General features: G+C 44.4%; 3 protein-coding genes across 5 annotated transcripts in view; 2 read left to right on the top strand and 1 right to left on the bottom strand.

The window, feature by feature from the left end:
• Window positions 1-20659, top strand: part of KCNAB1 (potassium voltage-gated channel subfamily A regulatory beta subunit 1) — a 74786-nt gene extending 54127 nt beyond the window's left edge. For all 3 annotated transcript variants that reach the window (XM_057421701.1, XM_057421702.1, XM_057421703.1), the window contains exons 3-14: window positions 893-930; window positions 2392-2471; window positions 3282-3326; window positions 4398-4442; window positions 5092-5135; window positions 8723-8809; window positions 13557-13642; window positions 14780-14900; window positions 15617-15711; window positions 17273-17393; window positions 18442-18530; window positions 19167-20659. In XM_057421701.1, coding sequence (XP_057277684.1) covers window positions 893-930; window positions 2392-2471; window positions 3282-3326; window positions 4398-4442; window positions 5092-5135; window positions 8723-8809; window positions 13557-13642; window positions 14780-14900; window positions 15617-15711; window positions 17273-17393; window positions 18442-18530; window positions 19167-19256 — 941 coding nt within the window. In that variant the 3' untranslated portion in view covers window positions 19257-20659. The remainder of the gene's footprint in view (window positions 1-892; window positions 931-2391; window positions 2472-3281; window positions 3327-4397; window positions 4443-5091; window positions 5136-8722; window positions 8810-13556; window positions 13643-14779; window positions 14901-15616; window positions 15712-17272; window positions 17394-18441; window positions 18531-19166) is intronic.
• A 2360-nt stretch (window positions 20660-23019) lies between these two features.
• On the bottom strand, window positions 23020-26249 carry SSR3 (signal sequence receptor subunit 3). The gene is made up of 5 exons (XM_057421776.1): window positions 26034-26249; window positions 25359-25485; window positions 24888-24986; window positions 23777-23908; window positions 23020-23567 (listed from the first exon to the last, which is right to left on the bottom strand). Exons 1-5 carry the CDS (start codon window positions 26170-26172, stop codon window positions 23501-23503), a joined length of 564 nt encoding a protein of 187 aa, XP_057277759.1. The 5' UTR covers window positions 26173-26249; the 3' UTR covers window positions 23020-23500.
• A 120-nt stretch (window positions 26250-26369) lies between these two features.
• TIPARP (TCDD inducible poly(ADP-ribose) polymerase) overlaps window positions 26370-26801 on the top strand; it is a 40326-nt gene continuing 39894 nt past the window's right edge. Inside the window, exon 1 of the mRNA XM_057421711.1 lies at window positions 26370-26496. The gene's annotated coding sequence lies outside the window, so the exon portion shown is untranslated. The remainder of the gene's footprint in view (window positions 26497-26801) is intronic.

Genomic DNA, 26801 nt, shown 5'->3' with positions numbered 1-26801 from the left:
CTGCCAGGGTGAGTATGGGCTGTCTGAGCAGTGTCCCATATGTGACCTGGCACTTCCCCATCTCACTGTCATCTCTTCCAGTGGCTTAGGAAATATGTATTCCTAAGTTATATGTAGGAGTACATATATATATATGTACACACACATAAAATTTATATAAGAAATAGTACACTTGTAGCTTAGGAATATCCAGTTAGATCCACATGCTCTCTCCACCGCACAACATTTGTTTTTTAAGCAGTGCTCATAAAACAGACAATGCCCCAAGTTTTTCCTAATAATAGACCAGTCTGCAACTGAGTCTAAACTGCAGCTACTTTTTGAGCTAGCTAATGAAAGCATTGCTCATCAGCTGTGCTGGTGTTGGACATGGGCTTTATGGAACAGTTCCTGGGGAAAAGTCACTTTGGGTTTTAAATACTTCATGTCAATAGAAGTATTTTTTCCCCCCTAATTTTGACTTGTATGATGCTAAATGCTGAAGCACAAATTTAGGAAGAATTTCAATCCACAAATGACATGTTTCACCAGCATCATAATTTTTTTCCAATTTGTCAAATTGAAGCTTTGGAAAATGAACTCAGTTTTGCAAAGAGCTTCAGAGTTCAATAAAACTGTGTATTTTGACAGCACAGAGTCCTACAGGTGCTTCCCTGAATGGGTTCATGGGCCAGGCCCAGGTCCACATGCCTGTCTCCCCAGGAGAGAGGAGATTCCAGTGCCTGTCACTGTCCTGCCCGGCTGCAGAACCTCTCGCTTGTGGACGTAGCAGCCTCTGAAACAGTTAACCCCATTTTAAACCCTTCTAATCCCAAGGAATCTGAATTTTGGTAGAGCAAATCTTTTGTCTGCAAAAACCTCTTGTAGTAACAGATTATTTTGTTGTTTCTAGGGACATGGGTCACTTTTGGAGGTCAAATCTCAGATGAGGTAAGTATTTCTTGGTCTAAATGCAATGCATGAAATAAAAACCAATATGAGATATTTTTAAATGAAACCATGGCTACCGAAATAAGAGGAGCCTGTTTCTGTATGAGGAAATGACAGAGAGGTACTAACCAAAGCAACACAAAGCTTGAGCTTCTGCTTCAAAAAAGCCTTAATGAAACTGATATTTCCAGAGGTCAACTTTAATAAAAACCGCCCGTCTATCCCTGAAAGTGATCTTTTCCACACTGTTTGAAGAGATATTTCCTCCTTACCATTGGCAGTGGCACCGCTCTTGGAGCGGAAATTGGAAACTATTTTTGCATCATGTATGTAATCAGCAACAGTCATAAATACAGGCTGGAGTTCAGCTTACAAGGAGCTGCCTGGTGAAGTATTTTTTTACATAATAAGATGAAACATGAAAATGAACTTGGGTTTCCTACGCACACTTGCCTGTACCAGGTGTCTCTTAATCTCAGTTAATAATCCTCCGAGGGCTGGGCAGCATGTGGGTTTCCTTCCATCTCAGGTTTGCTGCAGATGCTAGTCATCAAAAGGAGAGCAACCTCCTGGCTGCCTTCCCCCTTGTACATGACAAACCCCAAAATAACTTTGGCAGAAGGAAAACAGCGAACTCAAAAGTTTTTAGCTTTTCAATTTGCTTGTTCTTTGGTGATATTTCTTCTGTTGATGGTGGATCATTGAGTTCATTCCTGTTTCTTGGCATTTCAGGCTGAAGAGAGATGACTTGTTTTGATTATAATTTGTTCCCTGGCTCTCCTGTCCTCCTTGATTAGAATAAGTCAGTGCAAAGTGCTCATGCATGAAAAAGAGGGCTGAAGCACAGACCTGTATTTGAGGGATGCCCACCCTAAGGACATTGGCTGTGCATGGGTGCCCTGGCTTGGTGCCTTCCACCCCTCCCTTTCCAAGCTGTCAGCCCCTTCTGGGTGCAGAATTCCCCCAGGGAGTAGTGGGAACCCAGGGGCTTTGATGGGGATCATGTGAAATTACCTTCAGGTATTTGCATACCCCGCAATGTCTGCTGGAGAGCTGCACAATATCCTGACAGGTATCAAAAAAAAAATAAAAATAAAAATTAAACTCTTACCATAGAAATATCCTTTCTGTATTAAACTCCACAGATTTGCAGACTATTTTCTATAGCCCTATAAAATTCTTGTTCACTTTCTTATTAGAAGGTTCCTATGAGAAGAGATTAATTCCTCCCAAGAGTCAAAGGGAAGTTGATGTAAATCCGTGCACCGTGTTTTGGTGCTTCTCAGGCCAGTGCACACCCTGCTGGGTGCCCTGCCAAAGGGTCTTGCTCCCTTGGTCAGGGAATGCTACACCTCTCCCAGCCCTGCCAAAGCCCCTTTGTGCCTTAAGGGGCTTTTCCCCATGGGGGATGAGATGCAGCCACTCTTGCCACTCCTTACCTCTCTGTCTCTGTTCCCCAAGGTGGCTGAACAGCTGATGACCATTGCCTATGAAAGCGGCGTCAACTTGTTTGACACAGCTGAGGTGTACGCGGCCGGCAAGTGAGTGCCCAGCATCCTGCTCCACTTCCCTGGAGTCCCTTCACCTGGATCTGCTCCTCCCTTTGTCAGCTACTCATGACTGATAAGGCCCTGGCTCTGGTGGTGCTTGGGAAACACCCCTTCTCTTTGAGGGGAGCAGAAAAACCTTTATATTTAGAGTATTATTAAAAAAAATAAATCAAACAAAAAATTAAACCAAGCTCTCTTGTAGCCAGCTGAAGACTGAAATGTATCACCTGTGCCCCTTGCTGTTAGTACAAGTAGAAAAATGTCCTGAATAAATGAAAAGTCAGTGTGCATTTTAATGGTGATAAATGGCATGTGCCGGTGACAGCTCCCAGGCACAGATCCCAGCATGGGAACCACTCTGGCTGCAGCCAAGCTAATGCTCTTAGTGTCAGTGTGGAACTGGGGTGGGAAATATCCACCCATAATTTGCCTGACTTTGCATGATTTATATGCCTTTGTATTTCGTATAAAAGGCAGACTGGGACATCTCATCCCTGGTGTGGAGACAAAACGGCTTTGCCTTTCCAGGGCAGGTTCAGGCAGATGTAGAGAACGGGGGTGCAGGTCTGTCCCTATGGGAGTGGGTGACAAGATCTTGGTAGTGATCAAGGGGACCCATCCCAACCAGTGTCGGGTCACTGTAGGCTGGGGAGGGGAGGGCTGCACAGCCCATAGCAGTGCTGCCGGCCGGTGTCTTGGGGGGGCATTTCAGGGGGCTGGGGTAGACAACAGCTATGGTGGTCTACCTGGCACTGAGCATCCTCCTGTCTTCCCTCACACTGGGCTCTCTCTCTTGCACAGGGCTGAGGTCATCCTGGGGAACATCCTGAAGAAGAAGGGCTGGAGGTACTGTACTGCCAGACACCTGCAAGCAGGCAGGACCTCTGGGCATATGAGAATCCTTCTGGGTTTTAAAAATGATGCGTATTAGGTGATGCTGGTCCAAGAGCATCATTGTGACCATCCCAATGGTCACATACAGTGCAGCCAGCCAGGACTTCTGCAGCAGCCAGACTTTTCAAGTGCCACATAAAAATGCTCTCCTGTCTTTTGGGGAGCATAGACTGGCTTTGCGAGGCTGTAGCCATCAGCCTGCTGTGCTGCCTTGGCCACTGTCTCTGTGCATGGTGCAGTTAAGACAACTTCTGAACATGTACGCTGTCACTGCCTTGCATGGTGCATCAAGACAGATGGTTGTGCACTGGCATCCTTATCTGTGTACATAAGATTATGTATTAAGAATGCAAAGATGTGATGGGCCTTCATCTTGGGTAGCCTGCTAGGAGATGATACTTAATTTAAATGATTCACATTACCATATGTTGTGTCATTTTAAGAGCATTTACATAATCTCTCAGGACCTTCTGTGTGAGTATCATGTTCAGCCTTCAAATGAAGAATAAGTTCTAGTGGTGCTCTTTCCAAAATCAGTATCCCTTGTGTTAGGGGGATGATTACTCAGTAAGAAATATTCTGGGTACTGTGGAAAAAAAGCAAAAGCTGGAGAAATTGTGTATTGTACAGTTAAACAGTAAGGTAGTTTGCAAAGGATAAATCTTTGGTTTGATATCACGTGGGAATTTATAGATTAATGCAGTGAATTTAACACTTAGATTATTAATGGCTCGGGGAATACTGCATGATAATGAGGGGCACTGGACTTGGATACCCTTGATTAAGAGCTGTGGAGGTTGCTTTCTCCATAGTTAAAAATGTACCCTTTTTTTGGTAATTTCACTTGCATTAGCTTTGGTTTCTGCACACCAGTCTATGGTCACTCCCTGCCTGCAGCAGACCTGCGCATGGAAGTGACCTGCTGTAAAAAGTTTTATAGTGATGTGTGAACACCCACCCGTTGGGCAGCTTGGTTACTTGTAATTGTTCTTAACAATAATAGTATTTCTGTTCTTTCTGCAGGAGGTCCAGTCTGGTCATCACAACAAAACTGTACTGGGGTGGAAAGTAAGTGCCGCATTTACTCTTAATGGTGCTTGCTGCTGCTTCGTGCTTTTCCCTTTCACAGTCATACAACCAAGTGGCGATCAGCGGCACCTTGGAGGGGTGGCTTGTTGCTATTGTCTTCTTTCTCCTCATTTTGCCAAGTCTTTTAGGGAGTTGGAGCTTGGCAGAGGTTGCAGTCCCTAGCAGAGGCCAGGGTGCCATGCTGCGTGTGCTCCCACCCTGAGTATCTTTACAGCTGTGGGAGGTGCACTGGCAGGGTGAAGACAGCCTTGCTTCAAAACTGCAGACTATGTCAATGAGGTTTTAGTGCTGGGGTTGGCTAGGGCACAGCCCCATCCCCGTGCTGCCTGGCCCCAGCAGCCCCTGCTGCCCTGCCAGCATCCTTATCCTTCTGCTTATAAGTATCAGCTGGTAGCTTTAGTCAGGTGATATCCATAGCACGCTGTTACTGTGTTAAATTAACAGTGGTATTACATATCGAAGATGCTGTTGTCTTTGAGACTGGGAACCCAAACAAGGTTCAGGGTCTCTCTGTTGCATGAGTTTTAACTTCATTTTCAGGAGGTTTAAACCAGAATACAAAACTAGCACTCTCCAATTGTTAGCACCTCAGATCTCTAACATCCATGTACCTATTTTTCCTTTGCAGAGCTGAAACAGAAAGAGGGCTTTCAAGAAAACACATTATTGAAGGTACGTGTTGTATGGGATAGGGTTTTGGCTGTGCCTGGGTGCCCTGGTGCAGGCGGATGGGTCACCTGTACCCCAGGGCAATTTCTCTCCTGTGAGCCAGGTCTACTTGACTCTATGCGTTGGGCAGTTCCTAAGCTTGGCTGTGAGCTGGCCAAAATGCACCAAAGGATTTTTCTGGCTTTTCTCAAAAGCTGTGAGCAAACACCATGCGCACGAAAAGCCTTCTCTACCACACCTCTATGAAGCAATAACCTTTTGGGTTTTTTGCTATAATAATCACGTGTGTTGTCCTTGGCTGGCTGTGTGTGTTGCTTGTAGATTTATTGCTTATCTGCCATAATCAGGGTTTGCTGTGCTGCAAAACTTTACTGCCTCATGCAGGTTCCTGGCAGCTTTGCACAGTTGTCCTCAAGAACAGCCCCAATCCCAGCTGCTGCAAGATGACAGGAGGCAGGAAGGCTCGGTGGGTCTGGAGCTGTTCTGCTCACACCCCCCCAGCCCTTTCCCAGAAGGGATGGGGCAGTCGGCAGACGTGGCCGTGGGCTCCCTTGGCAGAGCAGGGAGGGATGAGGATGCGGGGCATGATGTCAGCCTGCAGAAATAGCCTCGGGGGGGGGGGGGCGCAGGTCCCATCTGCTGAGCAGCCAGCTGGGGAGGACTGTGGTTTGCTCTCAGTGCTGTTTTATCTTCTTGTACACTCCCTCACATGGCTCCTTGCATCCAGTCCTACATCCCAGTGAGAGATGCTGTGTGCTACCTTGCTCATCCACGAGGATTTATTCACCCAAGTCTCTGCTGGGTCTAACAAATGCTCTTTATCTTCCTCCCAATTGCTTTTTTGTGTTTCTTTTTTTTTTTTTTTGTACATTATTGCTGTAGAGGGCATGAGAGCACATATGTGTTTCTATATGGATAAGTATGTTTCACTCAATATAGCTCTTTCTGGGGGCTGTTAGGTGTTGGGTCAGGTACTCAGGAGCACTGACTGTAGGCACAATTATAACTTGTACAGGATTTCAGATGCAGGACACAAATGCAGCCATAAAAGACACATTTCTGTCATATTAAGAAACACAGTGCCAGCCTTGGCTGGCTCCTGAGCAGAATTGGAACAGGCCACCAAAACCCTCTGGGGAGGACCCAGGGGCCAGTAACTTTCCCCCTGTGCAGATTGTAAGCAGGTTCCAGACCCAGAAAAGCAGCCCGCAGTATAAGGGCCTGGGTCTGTCTACTACATATATTCTGGGTAAAAATAGCTTGGTTTAGGAGAAAAGCTGCTTTATGCAGCTATGTAAGGGAGTTACTGGGGGTTCCTGGCTCCCTCGGGGCTGGGCAGCCTTCAGGGCAGAAAGGGGAGCATCAGGCTTGGTACCTGTGCTTCAGATCTCTGCAGAGGGATTTGTACCGCTTGCCTCTTGTTGCAGTTTGACCCACTTCTCTCTGCTGGCACAGAGGGACGTGTAAAACACGTTTTTTGGGTTACTGGGAAATTATATGCTCCATGCCAAAGTCCTTGGGGAGAGCAGGCCAGCAGACTGTGCTGCTCCCTCAGGAGCAGCTTCCTCCTCGCTGAGCAATGACAGCCTGGGTAACTCAGGGCTGAAGCCCCAGGGGAGCAGCACCCTCCATAAACCAACACACCACAATGGCTGCAGTAATGAAAAGCGATTCTCTTTATTGCACTGTGTATGCTGGCGTAATTAGTGTCCTCTTTGATTTATGAGTTAAGCCCTAATTGTTTACAGTGGTTGCTGGTTAAACTAGTGTATGCTGCCAAGACAAATCAGAAAAGAAAGTTCAGGCTCATCTACATTATTAGTGTGTCATGCTGTTAAATTTGATGGCCCGGGGAGGGGGGGGCAGGCTGTTTGCACCACAGGATAGGCAGGAGGTATGCTCTGGTCTTTGCTTATCAGAATGTAGCATCCAACTGCACAAAATCCAGTTTGCCTGCCAGAAATGGCAGCTGTAACTTGTGTTTGGCCGTTTGCATGTTTTATCATCGTAATCTGCAATGGCCTATTTGCCACAGCTTTCAACAACCAGGATTTTTTCTGTGTATGTTAAAACATAGATTATACGGAAAATATCGTTACTATATTTATATTATCCACCCCACACCTGGGATGTCCTGTCACCTGCATCATACCCTGAAGGTGTAGTTGGGAGCAGGTGAGGTGAGATGAACATAGTCATTGGCAAACACAGTGAGCAGAACAGCTTCCTCCCTGGGGTGCAGATTTGGGCATCTTCCATCTCAAAGATGCTATTTTTCAGTGATGAGGAGCATCACCAGAGCACAGTCAGTTTTGCCTCCTAGTACCCAGCTTGTACATCTGAGATCATCCTGGGAAGTTTTTGCTATTTAGTATTTGCAGAATTCAGCTACATTAGGATATGACTTTCATATTAAGGTAATCTCAATCAAGTTTTTTACCAACATTTTATTGACTTTTCATTTGAAGAACGCTGCCATGAGATGGTGTCCCTGCTGCTGGTGGCCCTAGACCCAGAGATGCTCAGGGAAGTTGCAGCCATGTGGTCCAAACCCATCCATTTTCTATTTCTTCTGGAGCTACTTCATGAAATGATAGAAAAAATACTGGCAGCAGTTGAAATAACTTCACAGAACACATAGCATATAATGTTAAGGTCAATGTTAGCTATTTTCTATAAATACATTCGGCAAAAAAGGCCATCTTTTTTCATCTCAAAATTCAGTGAACATTTTCAGACTGCTCTATTTTGGCTCATTCTTCACGAACACTCATAAAAACATTTTGTTCCTGGGAAGATATATAGAAAATAAGTGTTAGAAATCCTCTTCTCTCTCTCTGTGTCTTAAACACACACACATGTATATATACGTAGGCTTTTGATGCCATCTCCCATCCAGTCATTGTAGAGATATTGAAGCCTGAGCAGTTCTGGACTGTAGCTGCAAAACAGTGCCTTGTCTTGCCTTGCAAAACAATTTCTGCCCTATGCAATGCGTTGCTGGGCACAGCTTGCTTACCCTGCAGAGAGGGTAAAACCCTCCATGGTTCTTTATCTGCTCACCATAATGGATCTAAGCAGGTGCCAGCAGCCTCCCATCTGGGCTTGCATTTCTGGAAGGTCCCGTGGGGCAGGGCTTCATTAAGTGGGACAGGATGGAGGCAATGTACCCTGGGCTTGCACTGAAAAGCTCTGTGTTGTGATTTAGATTAAATTAACTTCGAACAGAAGCAGAGCACTGAAACTGGTCCCTGGCAGATGCCTTCTGATGGGCTGGTCATGGGTAAACTTGGTGACCAGTCCAAAACTCACTGTAATTCAGAAAAAAAAAGGCAATTTCTTATGGACACAGTGTGATTCTGTATGTGGACAAGATGGTGGTTTTTTCTTAATATGCCTGCATAGGTATGAGACAACATTATGCAGCATCCTTCTTATATACTATTTGGTGTTGTGTGTGTATACGTATTAGGCATGTATGTAAACGCAATGAGTCCTATTTCAGTCCTAATGTGGTGCTGTTTTGTACCTGGCAGCTTTGTGCCTCACACTGACCGTGCGGATTCTTGTCTCTGCTTTGCTGTTTCCAGGGCTAAAGGCTTCTCTCCAGAGACTGCAGCTGGAATACGTGGATGTTGTCTTTGCCAACCGGCCAGACAATAATACCCCCATGGAAGGTTAGTGGAAGCTTGAATTAAAGGTTTTAATGTGACTGAACCTGGCTTACAGACTTACACTGATGATGGTAGGAAAATAAAAACGATTTTTTATTAAATATTCAGGCAGAACAGCTAAAAAATGAAATACCTCATTCATGATATCATGGAGTCCTACATAATTACACTGCAATGAAATGAACTTGTATCTCTTGAAAGGAAATTAAAGTTTCCTTTACGTCCTAGAGGTGGCTTTAACATTGAGTTTTTTATTTCCTTTTCCTGATTCCTTTAGATCAAGTGAATTTGTGTTGGTATTTAAAGCCGGTCTCTGTGTCAGATGAAACCTGTATGTCCTTACCCCTGGTGCTGCTAGCTCTAGAGATGGAGAGTACCAGTGCTGCCATCCCCATCCTTGTCCCTGTCCCCTGGGCTGCCTGGATAGCACATACTTCTTCAGTGCTGAAACTAGGGGTGTAATGGGCAGAAGCAAGAATGAGTTGGCAAGCATTATAGTTCACTGCCCCAAGCACCTGAGTAACATAAGCTCAGTCTATGGTGGACTCAGCTGAGGTGCCATATGAGAATGCAGCCGGCAGGGGCATGGCAGGGTTCCCCTTGGCATGGAGAGCAGCAATGCTCTGTCTAGAGCTGGGCTCAGCCTTCGAGCCACCGCCACCCATTCTTTGGTCCTGCTGGGGAACGGTTCCTGTTAAATTTAGGCTGCTAAACTCAGGGAATGGATTTAGGAATCTGCAAGATCTGTGACTGTGTGCTTTAATTATGCTTCATAGTTGCTCATAACCATGTACGTGTGTCTGGTACACGGCCATATAGCCCAGTTATCCAGGAGCCTTCATCAATATGTTTTGGGGTTAGTGCCCTATATAATGGGCACCAATTCCCATTCCTCCTCTTTTCCCATTGGAGTTAACACACCCATTCACACTGTGGCAGAAGATTAGCTTCACAGCTAAATAAAAAGTAGCAAGAAGAAAGACTTGTAGGCTGCAGAATCTGTCACAGATGAGTACATGTAAATTGAACAAACCTGGAACTTGACAGGCCCCTTTGAAGCTCTTGGCTTGGCTTTCAGTGGTCGTGACACCTATTTTCTTAGCTGTGGCACGAACCTTGGATGAATGGCAGTACTGCGGCCTCAGACAAACGATGCCAGCAGCTATGGGTTCAGGAAACTAGCTTGTGATTTTTAGGATCATTGCAGATTTTTCAGTAGCTGATGAGGTCAAGGAAGATGACATGTTGTATCTTGGAGGGAGAAATGACCTCTCTGCTCAGTCAGTTGTCATCTAATGAAGCAGTCTTGAATATATTTCCCATGCCTACACAGCTGATCTCAGGTGTTTGCAGCTTTTAAGATGCTACAGATGCTGCTAGCAGTGCTGGAGCTTGGCAATAGGTATAAACTGTGGTGTTTGGTGAGACTTTGAGCAGGGTGAAAAAAGGGACATTTTTATTATGAATGGTGTGGTGCTGATTCTTTCTACGTACTTCATGCTTTTTTTATGGTTCACCTACTAAGCCACTTCTATCTCAGAGCATCTGTTGAACCATCTGTCAGTTCTGCACTATCTGGCATGCACAATAACTGCTGAGATACCTTCACAAGACACAATCCCCGCTCCATCTCCTTCCCATGAGCCAAAGAGCTGCTTCTGATGGAGAACAATTTGTAGGTAACCTTCAGATGTTCCTAGGTTATGCTACTCATGGCAATGTGTGAGGGTCCTGCTTGAGCAAACTCTGTGGCTGTGTAAGGTAAAACCAAATAAATCAAAGCACAGACTTCACATGTTCATTTTGTTTTCTTCACTTGCTGCATGCAAGCAGGTGAGGTTTCTCTGCTTGCACTCAGGGTCCTCTCTCTGCTGTGATATCTATAGGTATCAGCAGGCAATGGATCAGCCATTTGGAAATACTCATTTGGTCCACCCCATCCAGAGCAGAATTACTTCTTGCACCCCAGGCTGGTCACAGCCCAGCTCAGGCTGCCATAGGAGGCATGGGTAGCAGAGAGCTAATACAAGAAGATGAGAATTTAATACGGATTTCTTTATTGCAGATGACTCTTGTCCCTAAAGCAGCAGGCAAAGCTTGCTTAATCTACAAAACACAAATGTATTTACCTTTCTTAAAAATCTCAGAGCAAATTAAAAAAGCTTTTCACTGTAAAAGCAATAGAATGCTAGCTTCGAGGAATGTCTGGAGGTAAGTACTTCTCACAAAGCTCTTTGCCGTTTGTGGGGCTACCCCTTGGTGTCTGGGTGGCTCTGCCATTGCACGTGCACCCCCAGCTGTGGGCCTCAGGAGATGGGTGATGGAAGGACCTGTGCTTCTTTCCTGAATTTCCATGAGTTTCAAGCCTCATTAGTCAGGCTTGATCCCCCAAATGTGCTAGCAGATGCTTTTTTTTACATCCTGAGTGGCCTTTCCAGCAGACGAGAAGGGCAGCTCTGGCCACAGGAAAGGAGGGTCCCTGGGGTCTCCTGGTAAGACCCCCTATTATCAGGGTGCCAGGGAAATGGATGCCCACTCCATGCCCAGCCCTGGCAAGCAAGGCTTTAAACTTTAAACTACTTCAAGATTCTCTTATGCTGCTGGAGGCTGTTTCCTGGGTTTCGAATCATTCACTTTTGTGCCATCCAGCTGGCAAACCCAATGATCTGGGCATGTGCTCTTCACTAACCATTCCCGTCACCATATCCAGGGGAGCAGTCTCTGATAAACAAGAAGAAATATATGTATATATATTTTCTGGTTTGACTTGAGTTTTTCTTGAGAGGAGTAGACGTGGGAGAAATGAAAACAGCCATGGACTGGGATGTGTAAGAGGCATATGATGAAATGCTTATCAAAATTCCTAAATGGTAGTGCAGCAAAAATAGAAAACTAAACCCAGTGAGAAGCCAGCAAGGAGGGAGGGACTGTCATACAGCTGCCTGTCACACATAGCCTGTGGGTAGCAGGGCAGCTGCTTTGGTAATGGGGCATTTTGTTGGACTAGTACACGGCTGAGGATAAAACGCTTAGGAACAGGGGAAAGTGTGGTTTTAGGCAAAACAAAGAGAGGGGGAAAAAAAGAAGAAAACAATACCTGCCATTTAAACTCTGCTCTTCATTGGGGGAGGGGGGGAAACCTCCTCAAGCCAATGTTTCATTTGAGAGAAAATCTCCCTTTTCAGTGGGAAGGCAGCAGCCCTGCACAAGAGGCACGGTGTCTCTTGTACAGCCCCTCCAAGGTTATAAATGGAGACTTCATCATCTTTAGCTGCCTGTCGCTGCCTGCAGAGGAAATCTCACAATAATGTCAAGATTGGCAGTGTAATCTCCCCTCTGCCAAGCTCCTTTCTTCTTTTTTTTTTTTTTTTTTTCTCCCATAAGTAGGACGAGAATCCTCATGATGTAAAAGGCAGCTCATCTTGATCTCGAGACAGCAGCGCCTGGAGTCATTGTCCAACTAACAGCAGACGTGCCAAGGGGTTTAACAGATACATAGGGCTTCTCTGCAGTTCTGCATCTGACCAGAGTCTTTTCACCACCGTTTGATGGGTCAGAATTAACAGTGTAGGTGTAGATTGTTGGTTCCTTCCCTCTTTTCCGAGGGAAGAGTGCATCGAGATGTGGCAGTGTTTTCTGACTGCAAGGTTCCTTGTGCTACACTGGGAATGGTGACTAAGTACTGTTTTCTTTTGCTTCTCACAGTGAGTTTACCCCATTTTTGTCCCTTTAAGTGATGTGCAACACATTAGCAGTGTACTGAGGGTGTCCTGGCAGCCACAGCTCAGCTCCGAAGAGCAGAGAATGCCGAAGCACCATAAGAAATACCAGTTTATTACTGCAGCCAGGGCAGTTATTCATGCTCCTGAGGACTGTGTCCCTGGTGCTGCAGACCCTGACACTCCCAAGGCCCTCCTACCCTGAGGACCCTGCTCCTCTGCAGCAGAGATATGATGGGCACTGCCTGGCCCCCTGCAATACCCAGCAGGTTGCTCCCAGGGAGAAATTTGGCTTAAAAATGAGTTGCAAAGAGGCTACTTCCTTTATAGCCCAGTGAGGCATCTTAACAGGCTGTCACCTCCTGGGTAACCACGAGGCTTAGACAAGTTTTTTTCCTTATCTTGCAAACTGAAGTTTATGATGGGCTTTTAAACACCAACAAGAAGGCAGGGGCTGCTCAGCAGAGGTCTAATGGATGGAAACTAAAGGTCCTGTCCTGGTGTGTGTAGCCTTGGACCTTTCCAACTTCCCAAAGAAAACCAAGGACCGTGGAACTGCTGTGCTAAGGAGCTGTGCTAGGTTTTGCAGAGGTGCCCTCAGTGGAGCAGGGTTGAACCATATCCACTTTTGCAACGTTATTCCCAGCATCCTAATATTCCTAGTAGAAAGCAGCAGGACCAGATATATGCTTTTAGTAAATAAATTTTAAAATAATTTATCTTTTAGAATATTTTTCAACTGTGCTGCCCTCTTGTGTTGAATTTTAAAAGAAATATTATAAGGTGGTGGTCGGCAATAATTTGTAAAAGCAGTTTTTAAACAACTGCAGGATAAGTGTATTTGCTTGAACTGTCAATGCTTTTTCATCCATGCTTGAGCAAGAGAGCATGGAAGAAATAGTGTTTAATGCAAAGCTGCTCAGGCTTGTCAGCACATTTGACATTTTTAAGTGGCTTTTGGAGGATTTGGTGCTGAAAAATTGGCTTCTGTGCAGTTCTCATGCTACTTTCTTCTTTTTTCTTTCCTTTAGAAATCGTCCGAGCGATGACACATGTAATAAATCAAGGCATGGCGATGTACTGGGGAACGTCACGCTGGAGCGCTATGGAGATCATGGTAAAGTCAGGTTTTAGGAAAGTGTTGACACTTGGTAATTCTCCATGCAGGACGCAGAGTCTGCGGAAAACTACGCTGGGAACTGAAACACAAGTGTGTGTCTTGGCTTGGGATGTTTGAGTCTTCCCCCATCCAGCATCTCCTCACCTAAAATAATTTAAAAACCTGTTCCAGAATGAGCCCAATATTAATTAAAGACTATGGCCTGATCTATCGGTTTGGGTGTCTTGGCTCATTCAATTGGGGTCTGTTTCATTTTTGGTTTCATTCATCTGACTTCAAGACTTTTGGTAAAGCTCCTCTTTGACATCCGTGCCTGTGGCCACTGATGCCCTGCTCAAGATGTGCCTCTGGGCAGCAGCTCCTTGACCCACAGGACCATCAGAGATGATGCAGTGGGAATGGTCCCCATGGAGGGGAGAAGCCTCCACAGGCAGCACTGCTCTGACCATGTCATGCTCAGAGGTGCAGAAGGGAAGTATCCCTGCTCAGCTGTAGGGACCTCCTAATTGGCTTTATCGGAAAAAAAAACGTAGACTGGGGAGCCAGTAATCCTGACAGCTCATCCTTAATGCTGTGTCAGAAGCATTTGAGAGATAAGCCCAGAGCAGCAGATGCCCCATCCCTGGAAACATTCAAAGCCAAGCAGGAGCGGGTTCTGAGTAACCTAATCTAGTTGAAGTGTCCCTGTTCATTGCAGGGGATTAGACTACTGTTTAGTCCCTTCAAACCCAGACCATGCTATAATTCTAAGAGATGCCAAGAGCATCCTGCTCGTCCCTGATTCTTGTGGTGGGGTCAAAACACAATAAACAAGCTCAGCACCAGCCACCTCAGCTGGGAAGTTGTTTGGCTTGTTGCTGAGCTGGCGCTGAAGCAGCTTTAGGCTGATGGAGACAGAATGTGGGCATGTGCCCTGCTGCTGTGGGAAGCAGCAGGGAAGCAGTGCAGCCATGGACGAGTGCTGCCTCAGCACGGCAGCGCTCACAGGAATGTGCATGGCCTTGATAAGGGATAGTGAAACTTGAGTTCATAGTCTCCTGTCCACTCCAGGAGCGCTGGCGCATAGGTTATGTCATGTCCTGAAAGATGCTTTTGCTTAATGAATTCTTTTTATCGGCTGAAATTTTTCTCCAGGAAGCCTATTCTGTAGCCCGGCAGTTTAACATGATACCGCCTGTATGTGAACAAGCTGAATACCATCTTTTCCAAAGAGAGAAAGTGGAGGTTCAACTGCCAGAATTATATCACAAAATTGGTGAGTCTGAGACTGCTGTGCCTTTCAGCTATTTCATCTGCAGAAAGAAACACAGAGTAGTCTGGCCTGGGGCTCTAGATGGGAACAGTACTCTCCTTCCCTGGGTCTGAAGGGGACAGACAAGTATCTATGTAATGACCTAAAAGAAAAACTGGCTTATTGTGCGTCTGATAGAAATAGGTGCTAATTGCCATGGCTGTTGCTTATTCTTTGATACCCACATGGACAGTGCAGGTGCCACCTCTCCCGTGCATTAGAAGACAATGATGCCTTCTTGCACACCTCCTGCCATGGTGTCTGGACTAGCCTTGCTGAGGACCAGTCTGAGAGGAGATGGGTGGGAGGTAGTGCCCCTGCCAAGCAGGGCCAACACCGGAGGGACATAATGGTGTAAGGCAGGGTAGGCACAGGAGACACCTGGTCAGGAGTTTGTGTACTTTGCTGCAGCAGGACCAGGATGGAGCTGGAGGCTCTCACAGCAGAGTTTTGTATGAATAAGCTACTCATTGTTTTCAAAGAAGATGCTGCTGATGTCCCCTGAGAGCATCAGCAGCATCTCCCTGGAAGATGCCAACTGAATGTCACTGCTGGTGGCTGCAGAAACAAGCAGTAATTGTTTTGCTTTTTTTTTTTTTTTTTTAACTGAAACTCATATTTTTTATACATCTCTGATTTCTCCCTGTTCTCTAAAATCACCTTCTCCATTTTCTCTACAGGGGTCGGAGCAATGACATGGTCCCCCCTAGCCTGTGGGATCATCTCAGGGAAATATGGCAATGGGGTCCCTGAAAGCTCAAGGGCTGCATTAAAGGTACTTTATTATTGCATGTTTGAGAAAAGTAGATGTGTTGCTTTTGTGAGGGCAGGAAAATAACAAAGGGAAAACAGATCCCTTGTGAGAAGGCTGGCCCGTGTGCTGCTGTATTGATAGATCAGCTCGGTTTCTCTGGCAACCATACTCCAAAGTGTGGGAGAATCTGGGTTACAAAGATGCTCATGTTCCCCATGGCAGTGAGCTGATGGCTGCAAGCTGGATGTGGGGCAGCACACGACTGGAGCCAGATTCAGAGGGGTGGGGTATGTGTCTGCAAAAGGATGCTGTCACAACCCTTAACACTGACCTGAAACAGTCAATGAAAAGGCACAAGCCCAGGGTTTTTGTTGTGCTTTTAATACTCCTGGCTGATGTTAATCGATACAGCTGCTGTGACTTCAGACCCTCTTAATCCCATGGAAATGGTAAACCAGACCTGGACATTATTCTGACCACCTTTCCCTGGACACCAGCCCAGGCAGCAAGTGTGGGTGAGCAGTGGTGGGAGCTCATCCCCATAGCATCCCTCCTGGAAGCCTCACAGGCAGGGCAGACCCCAGCACCCCATGAAACTCATGGGTCCTCAGTGATCCTGCCCTCCGCTGGGCAGAGCAGCAGCCCTCTCTAACATGTTTTAGCATTTTGGTGTCACCACAGGGCTTGGTTTCTCCCATCATTGTCCAGCTTCTGCTCTTATTGGGGGTTACGGAGTGTTCTCCCATAACATACCTGTGGCATGCATAATGTTTAAATGGTTTGGAAAATGGCAGAGCACTAAAATGTCACAGATCTGGGGAAAAAAAAATAGACCAAAATGGTATTTGAGTCTCTCTATCAGCTGATGGGCAAAAGCCAATGCTGCCTGGCAAGTGCCTGCAGACTGACATACTTCCCTGTGCTGGTTTTTGCACAACTTGGTGCTTTTAAAAGGAAAGATAGAGTCTACACTGACTTGTTCACAAAAGGCAGCATTTTCAAATGTAGCATTTCATTGTGTTTGGAATTTTTTTCCAAAATAAAATATATTAACATTTGGTAAAAGCTAGCTAAGAAGGTGGCACTGCGGAGAGGAATCCGAATTGAATTGATGTGAGGGAAGAAGAATCAAGTTTCAGGTCCGGAGATGGGAGAACTAAAATCTCAGCTTTGTTTAATTAATTTTTAAACCTTGAATGGTAATAGATTTTTAAGCAAGATCAGACGTTCTCTTGCAATTTGGGGGTGTGCATGTGTGTGTGTGTGTGTCAAAATCTTCTCAAGTTGACCAATATTTCACTTTTTTTCCACTCTGCAATGGGATCCAGTGGTGCAAAAATAAAACTGCAGAGGTTCCAGGTTCTGGGCTGAGTCCATCAGTTGCATAAAGCTAGAGAGATACAGACAAAGGCTCCCACAGGAGACATCCTTGGCCTTTCATAATTGCTTTTTGTAGCAAAGCATTGTGCCATTCAGCCTCCCGGTTTGGATATGGCTTTTTAAGAGCTGCTTATAATTGCCTTAAACTTTCTATTTTGGGTGATTAAAGTTAACGGTCGATTGCAATGTAATTAATCTGCAGTGCTACCAGTGGCTGAAAGAGAAAATCATAAGTGAGGAAGGCAGAAAGCAGCAGGTGAAGCTGAAAGACCTGTCACCCATCGCCGTGCGCCTCGGGTGCACACTGCCTCAGCTGGCTGTCGGTAGGTGATGAGGGTGGGCACTATTCTTGCACCTTCCCATTTGTCACAAATGCAGAACCTAGCTCACATCCTCATAGTGCAAAGGGAAATATTCTGCATCAAGGCACAGAAAGCTGGTGCCTTATGTGTTGTTGAGACAAGCTGAGGTGAAATCTTGTATAAAGCCATAAAGCTACTGGTATTATGTTAATGCTCCCATGATTTGTTTAAGTATCAGTGATGGTCAGGTAAAAGGTAACAAAGAAATAGTTGTGTCATCTTTTAAACTGGACAATAGATGGCTTTGTGTCTGCCTGCATCTATAGATCTGTTTATTATTTAAAAGAGTTGAATGATTATTTGCTGTCAGGGGTTATGGAATAAATGCCAGATGGCCAGTGCAACACCTCATTGGGAAAAGGCTAAAATGTTTCAAACAACACAGGAAAAGAAGAAAACAAAACAAGCTGTAAGCTACTAAAATGCCATTTATTGCCTTTGAAGTAACCCCTGGTCCATTAGCCCTGCACAAAAATAACATTCTTTTTTGTTTTGTCAGGCTTTGAGCAGTGAAGTTAAAAATTATTTAAATAAGATTGTTTCCAGCATTATCACCAAGTTTTGATTGACAAGAAGGTTAGTGTAGCTTGAGCCATCCTCTGGGGTCCAACCTGACCTGCCTGTTTCTCTGAACAGTCCCTCCCCACATGGAAGCTATCAGTTGTTCAGCTGAAATATACCACACATCTGTGAGGGAAATGATCCCTGGTTCAAATAGCCAAGAGCTGAATCTTTGTGATTCGTGACAGTAAAAAAACAAACCCTACAATTAGGACAACTGCTGGCCCACAGACCAAGGTCAGGTGGATGCTGGGAGATCTGCTATGTGGTTTTGCTGTATGATCCATGCATCTTCCTGGTAGTGCCGGAGGAGTAACATGAAGGCTGAGACAAATAATACTGTCATTATTTTTCAAATAGAGATAGAAGCTCTAAGAAACATTAGCATCTGGAGTAATGCCATGTCATGAAGCCTATGTTCCTGATGATCTTGTGACTTTATTCCCAGCATGGTGCCTGAGAAATGAGGGTGTGAGCTCCGTCCTTCTAGGATCTTCCAACCCAGAGCAGCTGATAGAGAACCTTGGAGCCATACAGGCAAGTGCAGGTGGTGGCGGGACCTCAGCAGAGGCGGGGGGTTAGCTGCTGTTCAGCTCCATGTAGGTACCAGCGTACCTCAAGATTACCACCCTCCTCTTCCACAGTTTCAATACCTTGTAATTTGTTTCAGACATCTTCTGGTTCTAGTTATGCACATTAATTAGGCAAACCCGTGGTGCATCACCATGAGTTAACCACCACTTGTGGTAGTCATAGCCCTGTCCAGCAACACAAGGGTGGCTTCAGCAGGTCTAAGACATCTGAAAAACCACGACACACTGTGATAGATTCTGTGCTAAGCCTTCTATAGGGCACATGTCACTTGCACCCACCTTAATTATTCTCTGTTGCTTTTAGCAATAAGAGCTTCCTCTGATGTTCCAGCTACCAGCTTGCTTTCTGCTGCAGCTGAGCAATATTCTATATATGAAGTTTAGGAGCATTTCTGTGATTCTCTCACTGGGTAAAGACACTACAGTTGTTTTTCCTTTAAGGGAGAACAGTATTAGAAGAATGTTTAAATATCTGTAACACAAACCCCCAGAGGAAATGTTATTTGATAAAATATAGATTTAAATTTGGAAAAACCTTTAACGGAAGCTTGATTAAAGATGGGTTTTCTTCTATCCCTAGGTCCTTCCAAAAATGACATCCCATATTGTAAATGAAATAGATAATATTCTGGGAAATAAGCCCTACAGCAAGAAGGACTACAGATCATAATGAGATGCATGAATTACCTGGACTGCATGGTTTTAGCAGTGCTCTGTACGGAAGTACAGCCCCGAATTAATATCCGGTCATGAGAATCATTCAGCAGCTTGCTGCTCAGTGTCTACTGTCACTGGATCCTTTGAGATGTGTGCTGTTGCTACTAACCTGCAATGAAATTTAAAAGCAGAGTTGATCTTTCTTCTAACCAAGAACAATACTGTATTTTCTTACCTTTGACCGAATTCATTAATTTTTACTTTACTCTTGGCACCTCATGCTTGTGCTGTGAAAAACACTTGTAAAGCAAAAAATAATTTATAACCTTCAGGTACTTGGTAATTAACAAAGGATGTACAGATCTATTTTTCAATGAAGAAAAGCCAGATGCAATTTAAGGTTTTAATAAAACCACATTTGGGATATCTCAACTATAAAGTTTATTCAGGTTAAGAGACAGAAGGGGCAAGCTCAAATTTTCAGTTTTCTTTTTGATGCCGAATATATGCTTTAGATTTCATTTATAGTTGAATAAAGGATGTAAGAGTTAGAAATTAGATAGCTCAACTCCTAACTATACAATTATTTCAGCTGTGGAGTGCTCCTGGGAAGTATTTCTGAGTACAAGCCAGAAGAGCACAGTTAGAAACCCCAAATACGCATGTCAGGTTAATAAAAACAATGTCTATTTGCAAAATTCTAATTCTACATGAACCTTAAACTAAGAAAGCCATGATAAAATATTGGGTTTTGCATCTACAGACATCTGCCTCTACTTCTGCCTGCTTGTAGACAGAGCTATTGCAAATTTCAATATTTATGAGCTTTTATGGATATAGATACTTATAAATATATGTAATATATAGCTGCTGAAAAAAGTCAGAAAATAATCAGGTACATACTCTGATGGAAGGCTATATTTGCTTTAACTTGTTCTGGAATCGGGCATAAGTAAATGCATAGTATTTTTAAGTCACATTTTAAACAGGTATGTTTTTGTGAGCATTTCATCCCTCTACAAGAGTTGAAAGCAAGCATTTATGTTTTAATTTGCACATCTTAAGAATCACATCATCTTTTACCATGAGTTTGCTTTGTAAAATGCACTAATTTCAGTAAGTATTTCTCACTTGTATTGAACTGTGTACTTTGGGTGCATACTTCCTTGGGGTTACAGTTATGTACAGTATTTGTAGAACCCTTGTACTCTAGTCCCCTGAACTAGAGGGTATCTGCAGAGTGTGCGCAGTGTTCAGGTGGGCCATGTGAACAGATACTAATACTTGAGTTGTCTTCTCCTGTATTTAATCCAATGAGCTATGGTATGTGTAAATGAACTTGGCTGCTGTATATCCAGAAATGCAGTCTGACTTTGACTTCTGCTTGGACACAATAAAAACATTTTCTGCATCTAATTCTATACTTAGTGACCTCTTACTGAGACTGATTTTGAAACAGCACTGGTTTATGTTGAAAATGGATACATATCATTCCACAGGGAAATGATGATATTCAGCTATACCCAGGCCAGTCAAGGAACAATGACCTCAGGCCAGATGAGTGGGTACAGCTGGGGAGTTTAGGGTTGGGCTGGATGCACACCTTGGAGAGGTACCTATAGAAGTTAAGTCTCATAAGGCAGGTATCTGTTGCATGTAACATTTTGGCCTGAAATAAGCACAATGTGAGCACCGTCCTGACAGCTCTGAAGCCCACGGTGGTTCAGTCACCAGCCTTTCCAAAATTACATTGGCTGAGGTGGAGGCTGCCACAGAAGCTTTTCTCATGTCCTGGGTCTGACTTAGTTTCACTGCCCTGAGCCATATCCCCTAATGTTGCAGTATTAGCTGTGATAATTAACTACTTAAGTACTTTTAAATTTGCTTCATGGGCAGCTGTGGTGGTTTAAACCCAGCGAGACAGCTTGTTCACTCACTTCCCCTGCTTCTTGCATTCCCCCTACGGATACCTCCTCCAACCCTGCAGACTCCCAGCCCTTCCGGCTAACTCCCAGTTACATCCTGGGCATGACGTGCTGTGGTACGGAATACCTCTTTGGTTAGTTTAGGTCAGGTGTCCTGTCTCTGCTTCCTCCTGGCTTTCCCTCCTCCTTGGCAGAGCATGAGGCTCACAAAGTCCTTGGCCAAACCAAAACATCATTATCAGCTCTGTTCCCAGGCCAAAAGTCAAAAACACAGCACTGCACCAGCTACCAAGAAGGAGAAAAATGACTGCTACTGCTGATCCCAGGACAGCAGCATAAAGGCTTTTACCATTATATAGTTAACAGCTTAATTTCTCATAATTTCATAATTATTTTGCCAGTAGCAGACTAGCTCCTTTTCTTACTTCTCAAGGTACAATTTAATGTTCTCTCTTCCTCTTCTCAGATATATGGGAATCCAACAACATATTAAAAATACTAATTCCAAACTTTTTTTAATTGAAAAGGTGATGCCATTGTCCCTTACTTAGAGTGAAAGCTTATTACAGCTTGCCCAATGCTCTGAGGGCAATGGGATGCCAAGCAGCAGCCTGCCTTTACATTCAGCATTATACTGAAGAAACTGGGTGCAGCTGGTAGCAGTGACCGCAAGAAGAAAAAGCCATCCCTATTATCCCCCCCAAAAAACCCAAAAGCAAACAAAAATCCATGTAACCAAAAAACCCCCAAACTTTTCTGTGAAGTCCACAGAAAATACTAGCCTTGCTGTAGAAAACAACCCACCCAACCCATGCACCTGCTTTTGTTTCAGGCTGTCAATGCTGAAATTTGTTTCATATATGCTAAATACTTAAGAGTAAAATACATATAATTTATACCTTTATGATAAGTGTTTGTTATCCTTTATAATACATGAAGATCCACATATTTTCAGGGAAAACAGTCCAGTCCATTTGAAGTGTTAAATGACCAGCCAGAAAAGTAATTTAAATGGCATCTCTAACGTACAACAAAACCACTGGAATTTTCATGATGTGAACACATGAATAGTACTATCTTTACTGGGAAGCAAAGTAAAAGCAAGGGATAGTTAAGATTGAAGACCGCCCATCCAACCCTGCCATCTAACGGATGCTGAGAAGTACTGGAATAGTCAGCAGGTACCGGATCTTCTGGTAACAGTTTTGTGAGACTGTCCTGGTTGCTTTTGTCAGAAACAGTGACATTAGCAACCCACCATACTCTAAGGCAAGCCAGATACACTGTCTCCCGAACTTAAGAATCTACATTTTACTCTATTTCATGTAAGTACAAATCTTATTGAAGTAAAGATTAGCAAAGTAATTGTTAACATTAAATCTGATTATAAGCTTGCTTTCTTCCCTGTTTAGAATTCCAAGTCTCTAATGGCAATATCTATTCTATTAATAGTAGTAGAGTTTAGCATTTAACTTACAGCTGCTTCAGTGATAGCATGAAAAAAATGAAAAGGATTGTCTGACAAACCCATTGTAAAAAGCCAGCTAAAGCACTTTTGTTAAGCTGTGCCAGGAAAACTAGCAGGCTTTTCAATTTATTTACTATTTAAAAGCTAAAAAAAAAAAACAAACCCAAACAGAAACAACACTTCAAAAACATTTTTCTAGGAAGTTTAGGGTTTGTTCTGACTCCAAGTTACTCAAAAATGAGTATTTCCAACAAACGCAGTACATATGCTAACTTGTAGAAGACTCCTCCCTTCTGAAAGCAGATAGAGTTGACAAACCTACACATGCTGCTTGCCCCTGAAAATACCCATTTAAAAAAAGAAAAAAAAGGAAATACAAGGAATTAAATGACAAAAAAAGCCTTTATTAAAACTTTTCAAGTTACAATGATAAATGGTGGATTGTCACTTTTTATGATCAGTGAGTTTGGCTCTTACACCACTCACCAAGCTTACAGGGAATTGTGTTACAGGTCTGAAGTACAACTGTTTGTGCTGCTGTGTAGCAGCCTGATACAGTGTACTTTACCACTCTATAGTACCTTCACACCTAGGCAGTGCTTCAAAAAGGTTCATTGTGGTAACTGCTTGCACACCACTTCCTTTCATTGCTAAGTAAGAAGAAATTATTAATTTGGTTATTGAATAATACCATGTAAAGATACCAAGGGTAAATACAATTCAATCATTTTGGATTCAAACCCTCCCCCCCATGCTCTCAAGCAGTCACACTATTAGAAAAATGTATTTCTATTCCACCCTTAAACTTCTGTATGGCAGTTGAACCCTCTAACAGAAATAAATTGCTGTAGTTTTTCTTTTTGACTACTTGGATCCTGTAGAGAGCAGAGCAATCAGTCCAGATGAAGCACTTATAGAAAGAATATAGTTTCTGTAGGGAAAAGGTTAAGGATATATACACACGTAGCTATACCACCTCTTTAATACAGAAAATTTAGAAGCTTTATGAAAAACAAGGAATTGAAATGAACTGCACGTTATCAAGAGAGCAATCTCACAACTCACATCATAAATATAGCTGATAATGACAACACATAGCAGTAGGACTACAGTTGTTTCAAGAGTGGTAATAAAGGATACACAGTGGGGTTGAAGTTCTTCAGCACAAAAAATGAAGCAATGATAACCAAGACCAGAAAGAGAGTATTGTTGTAGAAGATAGAAAAAGTTGTTGCTTCATAGTCTGCAACTTCATTTTTCTTCCACAGAATTCTAGGAAGAAGTAGAGACATTATTTCAAACATATTTAAATCAGTGCATATCCTAGCACATCCACCATTATGAAGCAATTAACACCCAGAGGATTGTAAACCACATACCCTTGCTTTTCTCATAGCCAGCTTCCTGAAGACAGAGCACAGCAAGAACTACCAGTCAACTCATTAGGCAAAACCCTGCTTATAGCATGCACTCGTACACTCAAATGACTTACGCTCGTTTTCCTACCAGGGACATCAAAACTAGCCCCTCATAAATAATATTTCTTGTGAGCCTGAATCTGTTAAGATGTTACCAGTGTGCCTGGAAATGAGTAGGGAAGATAAGGCTTTTTCCTCCAAAGACCTGATGGCTTATTACCTCACATGTTGTACAGTCCTAATGGACACCTATGCTAATAGCAAGTGCTTCCTGATGCACCCATCAGGCATGTGTGTGGATTTCCATTGGTATAAGCTATTCAACTGGAAATCGACACATCAACACATCCCAGGTATAACCATGAGAGTAACAAATACAACCAGTGATTAGTGGTGCAGTCTAGCAGTGTATGGAAATGCTAGCCTGAAGGAACTTGCATGCCACTCTTGTGGCATCACACCAGCCTGTCCTCAAGGAAAGGAGCTTTTCTTATTTCTGAAGACAGTGGTGATGCTTACTCTTCACAGAGTTATCATAAGGGATGTACAATAAGGTGTTTTGCTTTGCAGCTCAAGGACTGAGAGGTTGCCCTACAGGACCTTAATGATAAAGGTTTCAATGTGTGAGACCTTACATTGATAACTCACCTTGAAAAGGCTTTACAGATGAACAAAAAGCTGATAGTACAGCTTCTACTTATCAGAAGATAGAAAAAAAAAAAACCCAACCATGGCCCAGTACCTCTCATTGCCTTAAAGATGGTAGGCAGTATTACAACAAGGGAGAGGAACAAACAGGATTACTCTTGTTTGTTCAGAACAAAGAGGATTACCTTTCATCCTTCTCCTTACGAGACATCTTCCTGTTGTCTGCTTCAGACAGCTTGCGAGTAACTTCTTTGGAAACAGCATCTTCTCTTTTCTGTGCCACTCTGTAAGCAACATCATTTATGTTAAAGTTGAAAAAAAAGAAAACCACACCCCAACCAACAAAAATCCCAACAAAACAACTCTGGGATTACAGGAAGTTGTATTTACAGTGAAGAATAAAATTTAGCCAAGACACCAATCAGTTTTTCCTGAGAAGCAAAGTAGCTTTGCTGTTTCATTGTGCTCTTAACTGACAAGAATTGTTTATTTCATAGTAATGAGAAAGCTAACAGAAACCAACTAGGAGAGACTTCTGTGTAAAATAGTTTCTGGAGTAACATTTCAGACATTCTAATTCATAAAAGAAGATGTTGCAAATGCTGGTTTTGTTAAATCAGTTAATAAGTTCTACTTCAAACAGCCACCAAACTTACTTGTGTTTGAGAACAAACTTGACATTCTTGTATGCAAAAGCTACTAGATAGGTACTGATGAGGGTCATTACACTATACAGGACTGCAGACTGAACAAGATCCATATGCCATATCCTCCAATAAAGCCCTTAAAAAAACAGGAAAAAAAAAGACATTTTGAGTGGTTTCCCTCTCCAAGACAAATGCCACAGGAGTTCTACAAAGGTTACTAAGCTCTGTAATTCAGCACTGGCTTTGCAAAATCACTCTGAGGGCTTTCAAACTGCATTAGAAATACTTTGGAACAAAGAAGTCTGCTTTGCTTGTGGCTAGAAGGAGACCACATCACACGCAGCTGAGAAGCAGCTCAGTACAGCCAGACTGACACGTCAGTGTTCGACCGGTAGCTCGTCCACCTTTACCCACCACAGAGCCATCACCCTGCCCGCTATTCCAAATGGCACCGGCTTCCAAACTGGATCTAACACAGCACAGAGACAGCCAAGATAATCCTAACTGAGACCGGCTCAAAGCGGGGAGTCCCAGCACCCCGGTGGACCCCAGACCGCAGTCGCCAGCGGGTCAGGAACCCGAGACAGGCTGCGAGGAGTCCCTACTCCCCCTCCAGTCCTGCCGCTCGCCCCTTCCCAGGGCCTGCCGCCCCCTAACCCGCGACAGCGCAATCCCGCCTCTCACAGATGGGGATGGCAGACACGATGAAGGCGTTGCCGAAGAAGAGCGCGGAGGACTTGGCAGAGAGATTACGGCTGAAGTCCTGCAGGAGCAGGTCCTCCTCGGACTGCTGCCGCCCCCCGGGGCCGCCCTTGGGAGCCATGGCGGGGAGCAGGACCGAGACAGTCAGCGCTCGGCGACTGCATCCGGGTCAGGCCGCCAGCGGGGCGGGGGCGGGTCTGTCCCACAACACTTCCGGGGCTGGGAAGGTTCCACCTCTGCCGGGCGGCTGTTAAGGCCGGTACGACAGTTACTCGCCTGCCCATTGTGAGTGCGGGCAAGTCCCAGCCTCGGTAGCCCCGATGCGGCGCCGCGGAGCCTGCCCGCTCCCCGCAGCGGGGCTGCCCCGGGCTGCCGGCCGGCTCCGCGGCATGGCGCGTTGGAGGCCGCCGGCCTGTGGGAGCGCGGGTCCTGGAGGTTGAGGCAAGTGAGTACTGGGGGCACGCCGGAGGACGCGCTCCCTCTGGGGCTGTGGCTGAAACTGTAGCGGTTTGCCTCGGGGAAGGAGCGAAAGCCCTGCCAGCAATCGGCTCGTCCCCCGTATGTCCTTATTATCCGTAAAAACCCTAACTTCAGCTCCCACAGAGTTGGTGCCGTGTGCTTATCTGGTTCTTTTCCAACATATTCAAGTCTAGTCGTGCTTCTGCAAAGCATTTCTGTGTCGTTTTAACTCTTTGAAGTGTTCTCTAATCTCCCTCACACACACCAGTTTGGGAAGCCGCAGAAGGGGAT

The sequence above is a fragment of the Pezoporus wallicus genome, unplaced genomic scaffold, assembly GCF_028554395.1.
Source record: "Pezoporus wallicus isolate ANWC-B61680 ecotype Strahan unplaced genomic scaffold, APGP_CSIRO_Pwel_v1 scaffold_7402, whole genome shotgun sequence".
Lineage (NCBI taxonomy): Eukaryota > Metazoa > Chordata > Aves > Psittaciformes > Psittacidae > Pezoporus > Pezoporus wallicus.
The sequence above is the reverse complement of the archived record's forward strand: the minus strand, read 5'-3'. Positions and strand labels throughout refer to the sequence as shown.

Excerpts from the sequence above, each read along its gene's own strand:
- SSR3 (XM_057421776.1), bottom strand. The coding sequence starts at position 26,172 with ATGGCTCCCAAGGGCGGCCCCGGGGGGCGGCAGCAGTCCGAGGAGGAC. Across the intron at positions 25,486-26,033 it reads CGTGTCTGCCATCCCCATCT|GGCTTTATTGGAGGATATGG; the intron begins GTGAGAGGCGGG and ends TGTTTTTTTAAG. Across the intron at positions 24,987-25,358 it reads AAGTTTGTTCTCAAACACAA|AGTGGCACAGAAAAGAGAAG; the intron begins GTAAGTTTGGTG and ends TGTTGCTTACAG.